Below are 22,320 nucleotides of genomic sequence, written 5' to 3' on the forward strand. Positions count from 1 at the left end.
TTTGCATTTCATGTAATTGTGATGACATGATGACTCTGAACTGACCTTGAATTAACACGTCCCGTTGTCTCCTCCCCTCCCCTCTCAGCAAAACTACATCCTGAGATCAATAAGCATCTGTAGCAGTAAACTCTGTCTAATGAAACGCTCCAGCGTCACTGGAAACATACATGTGTGCTAGCTTCTGTTCTTACTTGGAAATCTGTTGACATAGTTATCATTATGCAAATATTCCAAGTAAGAATGTGACAGATGTGTGATGTGTGTGTGTTTCACCTGGAAGCTTCAAAAGCAGTCTGTCCTCTCTTCCAGAAGCTGAGGAGCTCTATCAGAAACGCGTTTTGACTATAACAGGCATCTGCATCGCTCTTCTAGTTGTTGGCATCATGTGTGTGGTGGCTTACTGCAAAACAAAGTAATTCACTTTTTGAAATGTCTTAGTTTGTACTAATGTTTCACTCAAAAACTAAAATGAGCCATATAAATTATTGATAGTCGTTGAATGCGATTTAAGAGCTGTTCGTGTTTTTGCACATGTAGGAAACAGAGGAAAAAGCTGCATGATCGTTTGCGGCAGAGTTTGCGAGAGCGAAACGCTGCAGCCAAAGGCCCTCAGCACCCTCACCCTCCACCTGAAGACCTGCAGCTGGTCAATGTGAGTACCGTTACCGGAAACATTTTTAATCCTGTACACTGCAGTGTAGAAGTTGTCCGAAAAAAGTGATGCCATTTATGTTAACATTAGTGGTCACCAAGTATTGTAACAATCACCTAAAAACTTCAACTTAAATTTATTTCGGTCCTCACTGACAACTTTTCACAATAAATAAAACTAAAAATATACATAATAACCGAAAAAGGTGTCGGCCGAAGCCTTTGCTTACTATGCCTACCTTTATACTGCACATATTTTTTATACATATTTATCTGACGAGCTTCACTTTTTCACTGGATTTGATAAAACAAGATGAACAAAAAAGATGACATAAGACATTTCCCAAAATGTACATACATAATTACAAGCATATATAATTACACAAATACACATTCCAGGTATTATTTCAATATTTTAAGTATTGAAATAACATTAAGTACAAATTGTTCATATAGAGTCATTTAATTATTTATCATCTTGTTTTTAAACATTTTCTTAAATTTGAAAAGTGAAATACATATTTTTAATTTTAATCACAATTATTCCATAGATTTACCCCTTTGACAGGGGTACACCTCATTTTTGTATTAGTTATTGCCCTTATTTTTTTAAACATACACATTCCTCTTAGTTTATACTGACTTTCTCTTTTTTCAAACAGCCTCTGGATACAATTTTAAAAACCAATATTAAATGATGTAAAAAACAGTTAAAGTTGTTGTTAAACAAAGTGTATAACATGCTAAAAGAAAAACAGTGTTATAACAGTGGACTTTTGTCTGATTTCAGCATTACATGCCGAAAAATACCATCCCTCCTCATGTGCACATGACAGACAAAGAAGTGGAAACATCTCTCTCTACAAACGAGTTTACTTCAACACATCCGTCCACTGCTGTCACTCACTCCTCCAGCCAGTGGTACAGTACAATCCCACATAACAACAGCATACACACAAGATTACTAGCTGGAGAAATCAAATGTCAGTCAAATCAAGTCCTATTTATTTGTATAGCGTTTCTTATAATACACACGGTTGCAAAGCAGCTTTACAGGAAGTTATGTTGAAACATTATATTTATACTGTAGTGTCTTTTATGTCTTTAAATTCATTGACCATTAGCTCCTATGGTTTTTGACAGATTGTTCTGTAGAAGTGTGTATATATATATATATACATGTATATATACAATGTCGTTCAAAAGTTTGAGATCAGTAAGGTTTTTTATGTTTTTTAAAGATGTTTCTTCTGCTCATTAAGAATGCATTTATTTGATCAAAAATACTGAAAAAAACAGTAATATTGTAAAATATTATTACAATTTAAAATAATGGTTTTATATTTTAATATACTGTAAAATATAATTTATTCACGTGATGCAGCGCTGTATTTTCAGCATCATTACTCCAGTCTGTCACATGATCCTTCAGAAATCATTCTAATATACTGATTTATTTTCAGTGTTGAAAACAGTGATGCTGCTTAATATTTTTTTGGAACTTGTGATACTTTTTTCAGGATTCTTTGATGAAAAAAAAGTTAAAAAGGACAGCATTTATTCAAAATAGAAATATTTTCTAACAATATAAATCTTTACCATCACTTTTTATTCATTTAAAACCTCCTTGCTGAAAAAAAAGTAATTTATTTGGAAAAAACAAAAAACAAAATTACTGACCCCAAACATTTGAATAGTAGTGTATCAGTAGAAATCTTACAAAAGATTCACGAGGGACAGTCGCTGTTTAAAGATGAAGAATGAACAACATGACTAGATGTGATGAGTGGCTTTGCCTTTGGCTTCTCACAGCTGGAGTAATGGGAAAGCAGAGAGTGTGGTTTCTGACAGTCACGCAGTCCTGGTCAAGTCATCGGTGGAGAACTGCCGGCATGGTACGCCCGGTCACAGGGGGCGTCTGAATGCTACCGGAGGAGTCCATCAGCTCAACGATCACCTGAAGAGCTCCAGAGAAACCCAGGGCTCCTGCAGAGACTCCCCCTACAGCGAGAGGTACCGTTCACTGCATAGCACTCCTGCAGGATCCCATCTCTCCTCACTGATGATTGTGAATAAATATCCTGTCTTACATAATGAGCAGAGTTCTGTCATGACAACTCTCGGAGGGTTTAGCATGGTAATGTACATGACAATTTTAATGTGTTTGGTCTTGGCGGAATAGATCTGCTACACTGCTGCGGCAGAGCAAGTATCAAGACTTGCTACTGCCAATACATCCACAACACGCTGCTGTGAGCATGTAAGAAATACTGCTGCTGCACATATAACATATATGAATCACCCCCTCGTCATGAATCACCTCGTAGTAGATAGAGCCCTGCATAGGCCTCAAATTTTGGCCCTAGCCCGGCCCTGGCCCGAGACGCTCAGGCCCTAGCCCGGCCCGTGTCCGACAGCTTATCAGAATTACCGGCCCGAGCCCGTCTTTTTTCCCCCTTCTCCCAAAACAGTTTATACTACTGTTTCAGCTATTAACATAGTTCAGTTTTGTATGGCCTCCTAATCATCCCCATACACTGATTGACTTCATCACTCTGTCTCCTCTCCACCAATAAGCTGGTGTGTGGTGGGCGTTCTGGCGCAATATGGCTGCCGTCGCATCATCCAGGTGGATGCTGCACATTGGTGGTGGTTGAGGAGATCCCCCCCCCCACCTTCTATGTAAAGCGCTTTGAACCGAAACTCAGCGAATACATGCCTCACAAACCAGGTTTCCATCCAAGGATTTGTTTGTGAAAAAATGTTTAGCGCTTTAAAATATTTACGATATAGCTGATGGAAATGCCAATTATCGATTAAATTTCTCATTTGTCAACAAAATCTTTTTCCGTGTAACTTTAGCGCATAAATTCCATATCGATACTTCAAATGTCGCAACAATTTGTTTGGAAACACTTTTTGTCGAGAAAAGGGGCTTTAACGCAAATAAATGTGGAGTCACGTGACAGAATTAGCCTATAGGCAGCGTCCGTGTTCATGGTGTTGCTCAAGTTAAAGCACCGTTTCCCTGGAGTTCAAAAGCGCATTAAATCATATTCATATTATTAAATTGTATCTAAAATTATTTTATACATGGTAAGAAAAAGACGAGTTACCTCTCAAACATACTTATCTTAATTTGGTGTTAGTAGGCTAGCCTACGTTTGCATGATTATTATTAATCTTTTTTTACAGTGCACTGTTCAGTTTAAATAGCCTGTAGTCCGTGTCTTTCAGCTTGACCACCATAACCCTGTGATATTATGCCAAGCACATTTGGTTTTACTTGAACGTGAAGTACAAAAGTTTAAATTAATTCGTTTTGGCTTGTTAGCTTCTTATGTTTTTATTCTTGCTTTGTTCTGAGTTCTTTCTACCGTTACATTTAAATGATTTGTTGTGGAGTGAGGGGAAGTAAAATATTTTTTTCATGTTTCTTCAATATTTTTGGCTGTCATTATGACATGAACAGGCTGTGTTGTGGGGGCTATGCTTAACTGCGCGCGAGGCGCCGGCACGATCGCTTGTTTTTTTTCCTTGTAAAAGTGGAAACAACTTGCACTAACCTACTCCATTTGTGGTCATATAACAGTAAGACGTTATTCAAAACTATTCAAAATATGTATTTTATTTGTGTACTTATTGTGTTTATTTACGTACTTTTGTGAAATAAAGGAAAACTGCCGCTTTCTCAAGAGTGCATCACAAAAATGAACTGAAATTCTGCATATAGGCTGTTAATTGTTGCAGTGTTTTTTCTTTCATTTTGTTAATTCATTAATTATTTATAAAAAATATATTCTGCATATGGGCCTGTTTTTTTTTATATATAAAAGCTTATGTTTTTCTCATTTGCGTGAATCCTCACCTTCATGTTGCTGCTTTTTGCGTGTATAAAATGAATCCCTGGAAAACTAATTTAGGTATTTGTAATGGGTCAAGCCTCCTATCAATTTAAACTTTATTTAATTGTAATTTAACAGTCTTGTCGGTTAACGGTTAATATGACGGTCGGTTAGGAGAAATAAAATAACCGGAATGAACATTCATATTTCCTATAAACGTTAATCAGAAAAAATGATAATAATACAACTGCACCTGTTTATGATCATTGCTTGATTATCAACAGTGGCCTATCTATCTAGTCTATAACAAAGTACTCACAAAAAAAAAAAAACTCATGACACTTAATAATAATTATTTTATGTAGGCCTATACAATTTAATATAGGCTTTTTTTGTTTGTTTGTTTCAAATGGATGAAGAACAGCTAGCCTAGCCTATAATTTACGCAATAGGATAAATTATGTATGGAAACAGCTCAAGGGCAACATTTTTTTGCGATACACCAAAACTTATGCGACAATTAGTTTTTTAGGGATGACGTCATGACGCACACCATTTTATCGGTAACAGGCCAGATGGATGGAAACAGGCTGTAGACAGCAAATTTTGCATATATATTTTTTTAACGGATATCTCTTTGTCGATAACAAAACAGCGCATACAGACATGATTTTTCTGTAAACAACAGCACATTTTTTATCTGACACACCTATTTCCATTTCAGTCTCTACTAACAAGTTATGAGTTGAATTAATTTAATGCACAAAACGTAGCGGGACACAGAAAACGAAGTATGCCTTAAGTCTTAGATGCTTGTAACTATGTTTCAAAAGAGCAGCTGTCACTGCACTACTATATGATGAGTGGCTTGTAGCTTAGTGCAGTTTTGTAGCAGCTTTTCCAACACTATTGCTGTGTCTCATTTCAATGTATGCGCCCTCCAGAGGTCACATTTGTTTATATCGACACCTTTTGTTTCAGTTGGAATAAAAGCATTCTGATTGATGAGTATTTACATGAACGCTAGGATTTGATTAAAAAAAACAGCATCATAACTATTATACTATATCTTATGATATTAAATCTGTATTTATGCTCAGAGATCTCAAAGTAAAAAGTGCTAAAGTGCTAAAATGATTATAATCTTAATTCAAGTGATGGAGGATTTTGAAAGTCTGACAGTAATCAGTGTTGAGCACTGCTGTAAGGTTAACCCTGCCGGCTTTAAATGTTTGAAAATGATTATCAGTTGAAAACATTAGAAATTTAGAAAAGTAATCAAATGTAATCAGTTACATTACTGTGATAAAGTAATTGAAATAGTGACACTACTTATTACATGGGGTGCATGTCCTGATTTAGCTGATTACACCTAAACCTAACCTTAACCATAACTAAAATCAGAGGACATGATAGATGAATGACACTGATGTACAAGCACCAAACACTGATTGTAAGCCTAAGCTTCACAAAAACTATAACTTGTTCTTCAAATCTGATTGGTTAATCACAATGTTGTTCCAGGGTCAACAAAGATGTTGATCCAGGAACATGTCGCACTTGGTCAAATCAGGTTCTGCGGGTTGGCTGTGATTTTCCATGTAAGACAGGTTCCTGGATCAACCTCACTGTCCAAAAATAGACTTAACCCAATCCCTACCCCTTAACCTAACCCTACCCATAATTTATTCCTAAAATCAGAGGGAAATGATAGCTGATTAACAAGGGTGTAGAAGCACCTAACCCTGATCATAAGCCTAAAACTGAAATTTCCTGAAAAGTTCTCTCTCAATTATGATTGTTTGATTGGAATGTTGCTCCAAGATCAACAAGGATGTTGATCCAGGAACATGTTGTACTTGGTGAAATCACGTTCTGTAAAGTGTAATCTGTAACCTATCACATTTCCAATAGATACTGTAAAGTGAGCCTGTGTTTCTTCCACAAGGTATGTTTCGGCCATGACTACCCCCAGCCGTCTGTCCCCCATGGGGCTCCTCTCTCCGGTGACGCCCTCCTCGCCTCCCTCCGAGATGTCGGCTCCTCTTTCCAGCCTGGCGACCTCCGTTCCCTCCATGGCTACGAGTCCCTCAGGGGAGGAGGAGCGCCCCCTGCTGTTCCGGACCCCGCCGATCCTGCGTGACAAATCCAGTTCGAATCAGTCAGGCCATAATCTCCGCAACTCGGCTCACTACAATCACGGCCTGGAGCTGCCCAGCCCTCCAGCCAGCCCTCTGCACTCTGTGGAGCAGGAAGAGAGTTCACAGCAGAACCAAAGCACAGCTGAAGCGTCCGCCCCGAACAGCTCGAGAACTCAGCCTAGCGTCCCCATGGCGCCGGAGCCGGTCAGCGGCAGTAACTCAGAGAGCAGCAGCTCGGAGAGCGAGACCGAGGACGAGCGGGTGGGAGAGGACACGCCGTTTCTGGGCTTACAGAGCCCTCTGGTCGCTGGATCGGTTGTTCTGGACGGGCTGGAGGGCAGCAGAACTAACCCCGCGCTGCACCTCTCGCCGCAACACGCCCTGCAGAGCAGACTAACGGCCGTCATGGTCAACCAAGATCCTATAGCTGTGTGAAAGATGCATTGAAGAAAAAAATCACCACTAAACCTTTATTTTCTATAATCAAGTATTGCAAAAAGAAAAACTTCAACTTTTATTTTAGTGATGTAGTGAAACAAAGACTTTTATATATGTGTACGACGTGTTTGTGTCATGGAAAAAAAGTGCCATTCACATGTAGCTGAGGTCACAGTATTTCAATGGCAGAACAGAAAAAATATAATCTATGGTGCCTTTCATTTGAAGGTAAAAGGACTGCATCATGACACTGGGCCATATATTCATGACTTTAAGGCAACAAAATAAATTCTGTGTGTGACTGAAAAAAAAAAAATCCACCAGCACTCTATGTCCTGTTAATCCTTGCAATCGGATTAAAGTGTAAAAAAGCATCATGCACTCTTAAAAATAAAGGTTCTTTATTGGCATCAATGGTTCTATGAAGAACATCCATGGAACCTTTCAAATGCAGAAAAGGTTCTTTATAGTCAAGAACTTAGTCAAGGTTCTTTAAAATGTTCTTCAAAATGGTTCTTTTAGGAACTGTTCACTGAAAGGTTCTTTGGGAAACCAAAAATGGTTCTTCTATGGCATCACTGCAAAAACACCCTTTATTTGTAAGAGTATGGTCTCGTAACCCCGTGGCTTTCCTGTCGACCCGCTCTCTCTCTTATTTAACACACCTGAGTCATGAAGTGAACTGTGTCAGATAAGAGAGACATACAAAACAAGCTGCACTGTGGGTCACTAGGACTAACCGTACTGTGGCAAAAATATTTGTTTTTTTTAAATTCCGTTAATAATTATTTATGCATTTTGATTTCAAATATGAAGTGTGGCTGCTGCAATCTGAAAACAAGACCATTCGAAAGCTATAGAAATTAGGAGTAAATGCTAAAAAAAATACTCGCAGGAAGCAAATCATGTACAATCAGCTGGTAATCAAACATAATCACTTTATTCTGTTTTATATTATGGTTGTCATGTATATCTTCTATGAGACAGCTGATTGTTTTTTTTTCATATTACTGCAGAATGACTGAATATATGGCTCACTTTGTCGATAGTGCTCATTGGCTTCTCGAGCAATGCATTGTGGGAAAATTACAGCACCACATTTATGATACTGACATCTTTTTATTTCTTATTAGTTATTGTCCAAATCATTTTTTAACATTTGTCCTTTGCTATCCATGTAGAATGTTACATTTATATTCAAAGTGTTCCTTTGTGTCATATTATTTTTCATCATGTTTGTGTATATGTGTGATCATTTAAAGAACAAATCACCTGTTGTACAGTATTTTGCTATGTTTGCATCACCAGATTACTACAGTAACTTATGTATTCACAAGGTTTTACTGAAAATAGCCTCTAATAGTCTATTCAGCTTGCTAAACAGAAGGAACTGGTTACACAAACAACACTTTTAACCTAGAGCTCACTATAAAGCTCACGGCTCTAGTGCGTGAAGGCCTTTTCCCCTAAGTTTTCATTTAAATGAAATGTGGCCCATTTTATTATATTTATTTTCTTTATTTATTTGTTATTTATTTATTTATTATCTGGGCCTTATGGAATCTAGCATCTATAAATCTATATTTTAATAGCAATGATAATAAGAGATGTTTGCAGTCTTTGGGTACATCAACAATTGTTTTTTTGTTTGTTTTTTCTCATCACTCCATAACATATGTGTGTTGTTTTGCCATTTAGGCCTAGACTCTGTTATTAAAACTCTCATTCAAAAACAATAAATGTTCACCATGACAAATATCCATGAACCTGATTATACAATTAAAATGAGCCGAACTGCGTCCGGGACACTTGAAAACAGCCTTTGTTATGTTGCTTTTAACACAAGCCTTTATGTAACGATTCAGATATTTGATTTTGGATATGATACAACGATCACAGATCACCTCTTCCATCATCAAACTTGGTTTTGTTGTCAGAAATGGCTAATCATTTACTGTTTGGATGAAATGGTTTATTACGTTTTGCAGAAATATTCAAACCAAGGTATGTACGTGAGGTGTAAATGCATCAGTGTTCCAGCATAGTAGATTTTGGCCTATTGTTTGATCTCCACAATGCCAGTGAAGATAAAGGAAGAACGGAAAATCTCCTAAAAAAATCATGTCGTTCTGATAGCTGCATGAGCACAGGAGGACAAACACAGGCATGCCTTGCACAACACATGCAAACAAGCATGGGCAGAGATGTCAATCATGACCACTCTCTAACTGAGAACAAAATGTTCATTTTCATCTGCTCTTGTGTGAACAACTCTATAAAATGTCTGGGCAATATGTATAATAGCTTTACATTGTGTTGGATCTCTTTATTTGTGCAATGTCTTCTTCTCTAAGCTGTTTAAATAAGTTAAAGGTCTTAGCAGGTGTTGATGTGTGCACTCATAGACATTCGAGTCCCTCTTAAGTGTTTGCATTTGCGTGGATGTATCTGGTAGCTTCTTTCATCTGTGCTCTCTGGCTGCCAATAGACAGGTATCAGTATTGCTGGTGACAATTTTGAGGATTTTATTCAGCACTTGGTAGCACATCAAAAGTTTTGATGGTTTAATATTTCGAATTCTCACCGAATTAAGTTGAGTTAAATAATGCTGATCAAAAGTTATTCTGTTATAGCAAACTCATTGTTATAGCCAAACAGGAGCAAGGACTTATATCCACAATGCCTTGCAATGTTGGCATGAAGCTTGGTATGTATTGTCTCTGTAACCTGGATTTGGCGACAGCACCACTGGACAAAAATCATTATAATCTTGAAAAATATTTGGCTTAGACTCCTGATAATTTTCTCCATATATTCCTTTTTTTTTGCTAATAGTACAACTGCATTCAGAACGTCATTTTCAATTCAGTTTTCACAATACTGATTAAACGCATTTTTAAACAACAATTTAACTGGCAAAAATTACAGCCAAACAACAGGCCAGGCTGGACTTCTGCAACACTTACTGACATGAAGGGCTTTGCATGGATTACTGCACCAGTGTGTTTGGACCAATATTTCATTACACTCTCGCTTGACTTGGATATCAGTTTAGATTGTTCAGAGGTAAGTTAGATTTCAGCAATGTACTTTCTCATAAAATCCCTGTGATGGACTGGCCATCTGTCCAGAGTGCTTCTACTGCCTACAGAAACACTGGGATAGACTCCAGCATCCCTGTGACAGGTTTAGAGGATGGATGGACTTAATAAGAGACCAACCCACTGAAAACCATTAGTGCTCTTTATACATTACTTAATAATTTTGTTCATAATATCCACTATAATCTTATTTTTCTTTTCTTTTTTTGCTCACAATGAAGATTAAAATGTCAGTTACCAAGCAAAGTTGCAAACTGGCAATTTGTGGATAGTCTGTGATGCATTTCTTAACAAAATGAACATCCTTTTTAGTTAAATTGATGGTTTGCACTTTAACTGACTGATGAACTGTTGACCCACACCCCAGCAAAAGATGTTAATGGCACGTCTGGTGCGTGTGGCATTTATGAGAACAATTCCATTCTTGCATTTTGTCAGAAACAGGAAGTACCCAAAAATTCCCTGAGACAGAAGAATTTGTGCACAATTGATCGTGGGCCAAGATAAATAGTTTACACAAAGACATTTACTATTGCCTATATCTAGAAATGGCAAGTACCGTCTTGTAGGTTGTGAAATACATAAAACATATATGAAGCTATATTATCTACTGTTTTAACTGCAGAACAAGACCGCTCACTAAAAAAGGGAAACACCTTTTAAAAAAGCAAAAGTCCCACCAGTGATTTCTGTTGATCAGTAAGCAGATATGACATGACATGTCTGTTATTTGCTGTTTCAATTGGTTGATGAAGCTTATTTCTCTGAGATCACGTGTGCTATCTGGCCAGCCAAGGGGGATTGATTTGGAAACCTGCACTGAAAAAAATGATTCATTGAGTTTACTAACATGTACGTTAGACCCTATTCCATCTAAACTACTAAAAGAGCTGCTTCCAGAAGTCATAGATCCTCTTTTGGCTATTATTACAGTTTTTCTTGATTGCTAACACACAATTCATGAAACAATTCACCATTTACCATTCATAATTACACACCAACTTGTCCAAACTTCAAACTACCAGGTCAAAATCAAATAGTTTAGTCAAAAACGTTCTCTTTTGTCAGACTCAAACTTTGGCCTCAGATGATACACAAACCTGTCAAATACTCAGGAAAAAAAACCTACAAAAACCTCCTTTTGGGAAACAGGAATCCTTTTGCTAATCAATGACTTTTACAGTATACGGCATAAATAAAGGGGTGCATGCAGTAACATTCAGCAATAAACTTTAAGAAATGTTTACTTTCATTACACGACTGTAAAGATGTCTTACAGTAGATAAAAAGCACTGGAAGAGAAAAGTTTAAAGACCAAACAACCGAATATACTGTCGGTTACTGTAAATAAATGAATAAATTCATTCATTCAGCATCCTCAGCCAATTTGCATTACAGTATATGTATCTGTTTATTGGTTATAGCAGTTTCTTAGTCTTCTGACAAAAGACTTCTCTGCCTCGCCTAGACAGACGACTCTCAGTTCTGCACAAATATAGTACATGTAAGGACTACTTAGCTACAAATCAATTCAACAGTAATGAGTTTGAGGGTGTGCAACGTGCTACAGTATTTATTGTGCATAGAATAATGAAAGTTGTCTCATCTGAAGTACTGCTATGCACTATAATTATATTGTATGCGTCAGTAGTATTGAAACCCTGTAGCTGAGCCTGTAGGCCAACTTCCCTCGTGGTCAGTCCATGCAGAAGAACATGGTCAACTATAGTGCTTTGTATTTCATCAGGAACAAAAGTCCTTTGACCTCATCCCCTTCATTTTTATTTTCCCCTCCAATTCCTATTTGTCTCCCACTACCAGGATTAATTTTCCAAAACACAAAATCACTTGTGCTCTTGTTCATATCATCCTGAGATTCTGACTTGGGTGTTATAATTTTTGCTACTGAATGTTCACACAGGGATAAATGTGTGCTGTTTGAGTTCATTTTTTGATGCTTGAGTTAATTATATTGTCTGTTAGTGTTTTCTAAATGAGAGCATGGTTAAACCTGTGCAAAATGATGGCGTTTTTGTGTAGAGTTTTGCAGAAAACACTGAGCAAATTGGAACATGTGCAAACAGGTGAAATGTGTTAAAAGTTTTAAGAAACGTGTCTTTGTTTTGAGAACTGTATGAATGGTTTGGAAAATTGGGCCAAATGAATCAGTTATAGTGTGTTAGCAATCGAGAAAAACTGTAATTCATCACTCTCATTAGGATATGTCCCCAAAACCTTCAAATTGGCTGTAATTAAGCCTCTCATTAAAAAAACACAACTTGACCCCAAAGATCTAGTTAATTACAGACCGATCTCAAATCTCCCTTTTCTCTCAAAGATACTAGAAAAGGTAGTATCCTCACAATTATATTCATTCTTAGAGAAAAATTGTATTTGTGAGGAATTCCAGTCAGGATTTAGACCGTATCATAGTACTGAGACTGCTCTCATTAGAGTTACAAATGGCCTGCTTCTACCATCTGATCGTGGTTGTATCTCTTTATTAGTGTTACTGGATCTTAGCGCTGGGTTCGACACTATCGACCACTACATTCTTTTAAATAGACTAGAACACTTTGTTGGCATCAGTTCGTAGCAGTGAATGAATAGGTATCATATCGTATCATATCGATCACAAGTGCAGTATGGAGTACCTCAAGGCTCAGTACTAGGGCCGTTACTTTTCACGCTTTATATGTTACCCTTGGGAGATATTATAAGGAGACAAGGTGTTAGCTTTCACTGTTATGCTGATGATACTCAGCTCTATATTTCTTTGTGGCCCGGTGAAACACACCAAATTGAGAAACTAACGGAATGCATAGTCGATATAAAAAAACTGGATAACGAGTAACTTCTTACTGCTAAATTCTGAAAAAACAGAGGTGTTAATTATCGGACCTAAAAACCCCACATGTAATAAAGAACACTATTTAACACTTGACGGCTGCTCTGTAAATTCTTCTTCATCAGTTAGGAACCTAGGTGTGCTGTTTGATAGCAATCTTTCATTTGAAAGCCATGTTTCTAGCATCTGTAAAACTGCGTTTTTCCATCTCAAAAACACATCTAAATTGCGACCTATGCTCTCAACGTCAAATGCAGAAATGCTAATTCATGCAAGGTTAGACTATTGTAATGCTTTATTGGGTGGTTGTTCTGCACGCTTGATCAACAAACTACAGTTGGCCCAAAATGCAGCAGCTAGAGTTCTTACTAGAACCAGGAAGTATGACCATATTAGCCCGGTTCTGTCAACACTGCACTGGCTTCCTATCAAACATCGTATAAATTTTAAAATTTTGTTAATTACTTATAAAGTCCTGAATGGCTTAGATCCTCAGTACTTCAGCGAGCTCTTATCACATTATAGTCCTCCACGTCTGCTGCGTTCTCAAAACTCTGGCCGTTTGATTATACCTAGAATATCAAAATCGACTGCGGGCGGCAGATCCTTTTCCTATTTAGCACCCAAACTCTGGAACAATCTACCTAACACTGTTCAGGAGACAGACGCACTCTGTCAGTTTAAATCTAGATTAAAGACACATTTCTTTAACCTATAACACACTAATACGCTTCTATTATTCAAATCCGTTAAAGGATTGTTAGACTGCATTAATTAGATCAACCAGAACCGGGAACACTCCTCATAACACACAATGTACTTGTTACATCGTAAGAAGAATGGCATCTACGCTAATATTTGTCTGTTTCTTTCTTATTCTGTTTCTCAGTCCGTGTCCGGATCAGATGGTGGATCGGCACCGGGAGATGATTTCTGCGGCCCTGATTGTCGGCGAAGGCCGGGACACCTGGATGAGCCCCGGGGACATATCCCCAGTAAAGATTTAAATACAATAAAAATAAAAATAATAGAAAATAACTAAAAATATAATAAAATACCTAACTGCATAATAATATTACTGTTAGAAATTTCAACAATATAAAATAGAAATATAATACATTTATACATTTAAATTTTTAATTAAAACAATAAGTAAACAATAAATAAACAATAATATCCTGGCCAGAGGAGAACTGCCCCCCGACTGAGTCTGGCCCAAGGTTTTTTCTCCATTCTGTCTCAGAGGGAGTTTTGGTTCCTTGCTGCTGTCGCCTCTGGCTTGCTCAGGTGGGGACACTTAATTTCTAGTGATTATCGTCGATTTGATTTTGACGACAAAGTGGTTGCAATCAATTTATTTTAGCGACATTTAAATAATAAACAAATTTAGTTGACTAACTTTCAACATATTTTTTAAATTAAATGTAGCTAAAATAAATTGTTTGCAACCACTTAAATTTTTTTTTATAATTTTTGTGTTTAAATGCATTGATTATTCATGACGCAAAAGGTGCATAAATTACACATTTCACTCTTAACTACCAAATGACATCTTCCAGGTAACAGCATGAACCCCTGGATATATTAGCATTATTAATAGTTTTTGTAGCATTTTGTAGTATTAGTAATTTTGTCTCATACTATTACATTCTTTCCTTTTTGATCAAATAAAAAAAAGATGGTTAAAAATATGAAAATTGACTCAAAGTCAACATCATCAACTGCCAAGTCTCTTACTGATTTCAGTATCTTACTACAATTTTAGTCATCATACAGGCACAATGATTAACTCTTTATGCCATCCTGTTCAGTCTCATCACCATGTAAATAGCCAGGTTATAATGAATAAAGCTCAAGTATCAAGAGTTCTGAAAGTCTGATAAACCCTTATAGAAGTATTTGCAACACAGGAAGGTTCCAGCTACACTACATTAAACAAAGAATGAAGTTTTTACTGTCATGGGATAGAAACTCTATCCCATGACAGGTATGTGCTGTCAGATGTCTAAAATGTTTGAAATACCTTTCAGTCAACTTGAAAGCAAGCGTTCCAAGCAAGCATGCCTGCAAGCATTCCATTCATTATTTAAAGGAAACGTTCTCTCATCATTGACTCACCTTGGACTTTCGATCTTCTGCAGAACACAAACAAAGAATTTTAGAAGGATATCCCATACACAATGCAAGTGAATGTAGGCCAAAGCTCCCAAAGGCAGCATAAGTAATCAGTACAACTCCAGTGGTTTAATTCATGTCTTCTGAACAGATCTAAGAGGGGTCAAAGCAAACCAAAAACTAACACTTATTTCATCTTGCCATTGCAGTCTACTGATTTGATAGATTTGTGCTTTGATGATCTGAAAAATCTGATTGAGATTAAATCTGATGTATAAAATAAATGAACACTTTTTAAATTGTATGCTCCTAAACTTTACACCCAATACAAAATGATACTCAGCTCTATATTTCTTCTAAACCAGATGAAATGTCTAAATCGGAGGCCTCATTTATAAAATGTAAAAAAAAAAAACATCCTAAAATTGATTTTACAATAATCTCTCAAATATGCGTACGTGTAATTCATAGAATGAACGTACGTACAGAAAACACATCTTCCAGATGTGAAATCTATGAATCGCAAATGATCTTGAACTTGCGTGCAACTGAATGTTTTCAGCTCTCTGCCTTGTAAACGACTGAAAGTCATTAACATATAAAAGATCACCAATCATCATCCAGATTCTTTAATTTAGAACAGCGAGCTGCAAGAACATCTTATATTTTCAAAAAACTGCAGTACTCCGACAAGAAAAAGTGTGTGTGTATTTTCCACGTCAAAGACCGTTTTTATAAATATGAGCGTGGATTTAAGCGTACATACACTCTACGATCAACTCTGAGCGTACACATGCTTTATAAATGAGGCCCCTGGTGTTTCTTAACTCTGGCCCTCAAGGTCCACTTTCCTGCATAGTTTAGCTCCAGCCTTGATCAAACTCCTCTACTTGTCTCTTTCTGAATCCTGAAGACCTTGATTAGCATGTGTATGGGTGTTTGATTAGGGTTGGAAAATGAACCTCAACACAGTAAAACCTCCAGTGTTAAATCAACACTCCCAGTGTATACAGGTCCTTTTCAAAAAATTAGCATATTGTGATAAAGTTCATTATTTTCTGTAATGTACTGATAAACATTAGACTTTCATATATTTTAGATTCATTACAACACAACTGAAGTAGTTCAAGCCTTTTATTGTTTTAATATTGATGATTTTGGCATACAGCTCATGAAAACCCAAAATTCCTATCTCAAAAAATTAGCATATCATGAAAAGGTTCTCTAAACGAGCTATTAACCTAATCATCTGAATCAACTAATTAACTCTAAACACCTGCAAAAGATTCCTGAGGCTTTTAAAAACTCCCAGCCTGGTTCATTACTCAAAACCGCAATCATGGGTAAGACTGCCGACCTGACTGCTGTCCAGAAGGCCATCATTGACACCCTCAAGCAAGAGGGTAAGACACAGAAAGACATTTCTGAACGAATAGGCTGTTCCCAGAGTGCTGTATCAAGGCACCTCAGTGGGAAGTCTGTGGGAAGGAAAAAGTGTGGCAGAAAACGCAGCACAACGAGAAGAGGTGACCGGACCCTGAGGAAGATTGTGGAGAAGGACCGATTCCAGACCTTGGGGGACCTGCGGAAGCAGTGGACTGAGTCTGGAGTAGAAACATCCAGAGCCACCGTGTACAGGCGTGTGCAGGAAATGGGCTACAGGTGCCGCATTCCCCAGGTCAAGCCACTTTTGAACCAGAAACAGCGGCAGAAGCGCCTGACCTGGGCTACAGAGAAGCAGCACTGGACTGTTGCTCAGTGGTCCAAAGTACTTTTTTCGGATGAAAGCAAATTTTGCATGTCATTCGGAAATCAAGGTGCCAGAGTCTGGAGGAAGACTGGGGAGAGGGAAATGCCAAAATGCCTGAAGTCCAGTGTCAAGTACCCACAGTCAGTGATGCTGGTGTTGGTCCACTGTGTTTTATCAAGGGCAGGGTCAATGCAGCTAGCTATCAGGAGATTTTGGAGCACTTCATGCTTCCATCTGCTGAAAAGCTTTATGGAGATGATTTTATTTTTCAGCACGACCTGGCACCTGCTCACAGTGCCAAAACCACTGGTAAATGGTTTACTGACCATGGTATTACTGTGCTCAACTCTCCTGACCTGAACCCCATAGAGAATCTGTGGGATATTGTGAAGAGAAAGTTGAGAGACGCAAGACCCAACACTCTGGATGAGCTTAAGGCCGCTATCGAAGCATCCTGGGCCTCCATAACACCTCAGCAGTGCCACAGGCTGATTGCCTCCATGCCACGCCGCATTGAAGCAGTCATTTCTGCAAAAGGATTCCCGACCAAGTATTGAGTGCATAACTGAACATAATTATTTGAAGGTTGACTTTTTTGTATTAAAAACACTTTTCTTTTATTGGTCGGATGAAATATGTTAATTTTTTGAGATAGGAATTTTGGGTTTTCATGAGCTGTATGCCAAAATCATCAATATTAAAACAATAAAAGGCTTGAACTACTTCAGTTGTGTTGTAATGAATCTAAAATATATGAAAGTCTAATGTTTATCAGTACATTACAGAAAATAATGAACTTTATCACAATATGCTAATTTTTTGAAAAGGACCTGTATATAATCCACACTCAGAGTGTTAAAAAGTAACACTGTTACTGTGTTAAAGTTAATGAGATAATTAGTTTAGTAATTGAGTGATGATTGAGCATTAGTGATGAACACCTGCTGTTAACAAACTGAATCACTGAAAGAAAGAGAAACAAGAACACAAAAAAGAGACGAAATGAGCAGATGAGTAATGAGTGAAGCTGGTGATGCTGTTTATGGAGTTGTTTAATCATCCTCTGCATGCCGAGATCTTGAGAGATTTATTGTGTTCTTTTGTCTTGTGTTAATTTTATCTTCTGTTCTTGTTTCTCTTTCTTTCGGTGATTCAGTTTGTTAACAGCAGGTGTTCATCACTAATGCTCAATCATCACTCAATTACTAAACTAATTATCTCATTAACTTTAACACTGACTCAGTGTTACTTCTTTAACACATGTTGACATGGTGATATCGCATAAGCAGTCTTTCAGAATGCTGTCAGTTACATATAGATGTATACTGTACACATTAGTGAGTGGTGCTTATGGGGTATCGCTTTAGGACGGGTGAGGGAGGGAAAAAAATCACAGTATGCTCACTACAAAAAAACTAGACTACACTACAAGATCATTCACGATTCATAGATTTCACATCTGAAAAAGAGGCGTTTTCTGTGCGTACGTTCAATCTATGAATCAGCATTGTAGTGAATTTGCCAATGAAGGGAGGCAAAATAATGTAGTGATGGGTACTCACATCACCAATGATGTTATGATTTTTGGATCACGTGTCACTTAAGGTCTGGTTATGAGTACATCACGTAAGAAAGGTTGGTGGGATCTCTAACTTGTAGAACCTCTTTCTGTATCATTAACACAAGGAAGACACAAGTGTAATTAAATAATTTTATTAACAAAAGATAGACAAGAGGGTAACACTTTAGAATACTGTTCCATCATTAATGAATAACTACACAAGAACTCATAAGTGATTATGTTGGATGTTGCTATGTGAGAGCTACGTTATCTAGAAAGATAAACTGTTGCTACTCTGGAATGAATAAGGTGAAGAACTTTATTATGCATCAAACAAATACGTGAAAGATCATTTGTTATCAACTACAATCAGCTATATAATATCTAATGTAAATTAGAAAATCATATACTGATAATATACAACAATGCCAAGGTCTCTGGAAGAGGTTTGGATAAATGATATTTACGTTTTCTGCGATCGAGTGAGCAGTGCGGTGGTTTCATCCACTGTTGTGCTGGTAACAAGCAGGAATCCGTTTCGACAGCCTTGAACATGAAGCACTGGAGGATTCTGATCTCCTGGAGCACCAAAGGGTCATAAAATCTGGAACATGCAGATGTGGCTCTGGAGTAGGTGCAGAAGGTCCTTAGCCTGAAACACACAAGCAAAAGTAATTGCCCGGACAGCACACGTACGTCTGTCCGACGTCGGCCCAATATCGAAACGTCGGCCTCATTACCTGAAACATCTAAAAAACATCGGCCAGGCGTAGGCCAATATAATTCGGTCAGTGCTCTGTTTTCCAGCTCATCAAACGTCGGCCCTGGGTCGGCTGTCGCCCGCAGGCCAATGAAGTGTTCATCTCAGCTTAACCTTGTTGCAAATGTCTGTGTATCTTCTGCCTCTCTGGGCTAGAGACTCAGAACTTGGTCAGTCCGCTTTGTCTTGCTAGGATGAAGACTCAGGATGTGCTGCATCTGTTGTTGTCTCGCTGGAAGAAGACTCTGAACGTAGAATATATCTCTCCTTACAGGACTGAGACTCAGAACATGGAGTGTCTCTTGGGAAGGTACCTTTATCTTTTTCCGATAAGGAGGGGATTGCAATCTGGCGCTTCTCCATTTCTGAGCTGTGATTGGCTGTTTCCATCAGAGCGGAGGACACATTCATTTGACTAGCTGAGTTTGTGTAAGATGTTGCACTACACATCGCTGTCACTGAGAATACTTATTTCTCTGAATAAGTATGAGATGTGTGTGTTGTAGTTTAAGGTTTAATGTTTGAGAACACAGTTATGAATGGATTTAGATGGATCTCTGTGATCTCTCTCTTTGTTTCACCCACTGCTGCTGCATCCAGAGGTCCTAAGGAATTTTTATGGTGGGCACGGCCCGCGAGTGCCCCGCCTTGGCACCGGCCCTGCTGACAGAGAAGATTTTAGAACTAGAGACACGCATCTAAACTTTAGTTGAGGATAGTAAGAATGTGAGGGATGTAGATACGGCCTTGGATGCGACTAGCTCGGGGAGTCCTGTACATTGTTCGGTTCCATTAGAGCCCATGCAGCAGGGCAACTAGGTGACTGTAAGGCAGCCTAGTTGCGGGTCAAAACACCGCTCTTCTGTTCCGATCAGAACATCAAACAGGTTCTCCCCACTCAGTGACACTCAGTATTAAAGAATTTGCTGATTTTCTGAGTTAGTACTGGCTGCAGATAAAGTCTTAATTGTTGGCGATTTTAATATCCATGTCGATAATGAAAAAGATGCATTAGAATCAGCATTCATAGACATTCTGAACTCTATTGGGGCTAGACAACACGTTTCAGGACCTACTCATTGTCGAAATCATACTCTAGACTAAATATTGTCACATGGAATTGATGTTAGTGGTGTTGAAAATCTGCAGCAAAGCGATGATATCTCAGATCATTATCTAGTCTTGTGTAAACTCCATATAGCTAAAACTGTAAATTCTACTCCTTGTTACAAGTATGGTAGAACCATCACTTCTACCACAAAAGCAAAACAAAACTAGAGGCATTTCGTATAGCCTGGCGGGAAAATACCCTATCCTACAGAAAAGCATTAAAACTGCTAGATCTGATGATTTTCGTCTCTTCTAGAAGAAAACAAACATAACCCCCGGTATTTATTCAATACAGTCACTAAATTAACGAAAAATAAAGCATCAACAGGTGTTGGCATTTCCCAAAAGCACAGCAGTAATGACTTTATGAACTACTTTACTTCCAAGATCGATACTATCAGAGATAAAATTGTAACCATGCAGCCGTTAGCTACAGTATCGCATCAGATAATGCACTATAGATCCCCTGAGGAACAATTCCACTCATTCTCTACTATAGGAGAGGAAGAATTGTATAAACTTGTTAAATCATCTAAACCAACAACATGTATGTTAGACCCTGTTCCATCTAAACTAGAGCTACTTCCAGAAGTCATAGATCCTCTTTTGGCTATTATTAATTTATCATTGTCATTAGGATATGTCCCCAAAACCTTCAAATTGGCTGTTATTAAGCCTCTCATTAAAAAACACAACTTGACCCCAAAGATCTAGTTAATTACAGACCGATCTCGAATCATCACAATCTCACCTTCCTGTTAGGCTCATCTACCATAACTCCTTCAAAAACAGCCAGAAACCTTGGAGTTGTGATTGATGATAAGCTAAATTTCTCAGACCACATTGCTAAAACTGCCCGGTCCTGCAGATTTGCATTATACAATATTAAGAAGATCAGGCCTTTTCTCTCGGAACATGCAACACAACTCCTTGTTCAGGCTCTTGTTCTGTCCAGACTTGACTATTGCAATGCTCTCTTGGCAGGTCTTCCAGCCAATTCTATTAAACCTCTACAATTAATCCAAAATGCCGCTGCAAGATTAATCTTTAATGAGCCGAAAAGAACGCACGTCACGCCTCTGTTCATCAATTTGCACTGGCTACCAATAGCTGCTCGCATTAAATTCAAGGCATTAATGTTTGCCTACAGAACCACCACTGGCTCTGCACCCCTTTACCTAAATTCATTACTTCAGACTTATATGCCCTCTAGAAGCTTGCGTTCTGCAAGTGAACGACGCATTATTGTTCATCCCAAAGACACACAATATCACTTTCACAGACTTTTTCATGAACTGTTCCCATCTGGTGGAATGACCTGCCCAACTCAATCCGTGTAGCCGAATCCTTACCCATCTTCAAGAAACGGCTAAAACTCATCTGTTCCATCTTTACTTGACCCTCTAACTCTAGCACTCTCTATTCTAATTTTATTTGATCTGTCTTTTTCATAAAAAATAAATAAATAAATAAAAATTAATAATAATAATATTTATCTGTACTGCGTTAGGCTAACTGAGACTTGTAATAGCACTTGCACGTTGTCGCTCTTTTGTTGGTTTTGATTGCTTCTTATGTCCTCATTTGTATGTCGCTTTGGATAAAAGCGTCTGCTAAATGACTAAATAAATAAAAATAAATAAAATAAATCTCCCTTTTCTGTCAAAGATCCTAGAAAAGGTAGTATCCTCACAATTCTATTCCTTCTTAGAGAAAAATGGTATCTGTGAGGAATTCCAGTCAGGATTTAGACCGTATCATAGTACTGAGACTGCTCTCATTAGAGTTACAAATGACCTGCTTCTATCATCTGATCGTGGTTGTATCTCTTTATTAGTTCTACTGGATCTTAGCGCTGCGTTCGACACTATCGACCACAACATTCTTTTAAATAGACTAGAACACTTTGTTGGCATTAGAGGAAGTGCCTTAGCATGGTTCAAATCGTACTTATCTGACCGCCATCAGTTCGTAGCAATGAATGAAGAGGTATCATA

The 22,320-nt window shown here is 37.9% G+C and overlaps 1 protein-coding gene across 1 annotated transcript in view; it reads left to right on the forward strand.

The window, feature by feature from the left end:
• Nucleotides 1-9,380, forward strand: part of LOC306865439 (pro-neuregulin-1, membrane-bound isoform-like) — a 59,778-nt gene extending 50,398 nt beyond the window's left edge. Inside the window, exons 6-10 of the mRNA XM_079410034.1 lie at nucleotides 313-415; nucleotides 541-655; nucleotides 1,445-1,575; nucleotides 2,467-2,667; nucleotides 6,448-9,380. Of these exons, the coding sequence (XP_079266160.1) occupies nucleotides 313-415; nucleotides 541-655; nucleotides 1,445-1,575; nucleotides 2,467-2,667; nucleotides 6,448-7,075 (1,178 nt within the window). The 3' untranslated portion in view covers nucleotides 7,076-9,380. The remainder of the gene's footprint in view (nucleotides 1-312; nucleotides 416-540; nucleotides 656-1,444; nucleotides 1,576-2,466; nucleotides 2,668-6,447) is intronic.
• The last annotated feature ends 12,940 nt before the right edge of the window (nucleotides 9,381-22,320 follow it).

The sequence above is a fragment of the Barbus barbus genome (genome assembly GCF_936440315.1).
Source record: "Barbus barbus genome assembly, chromosome: 47".
NCBI lineage: Eukaryota > Metazoa > Chordata > Actinopteri > Cypriniformes > Cyprinidae > Barbus > Barbus barbus.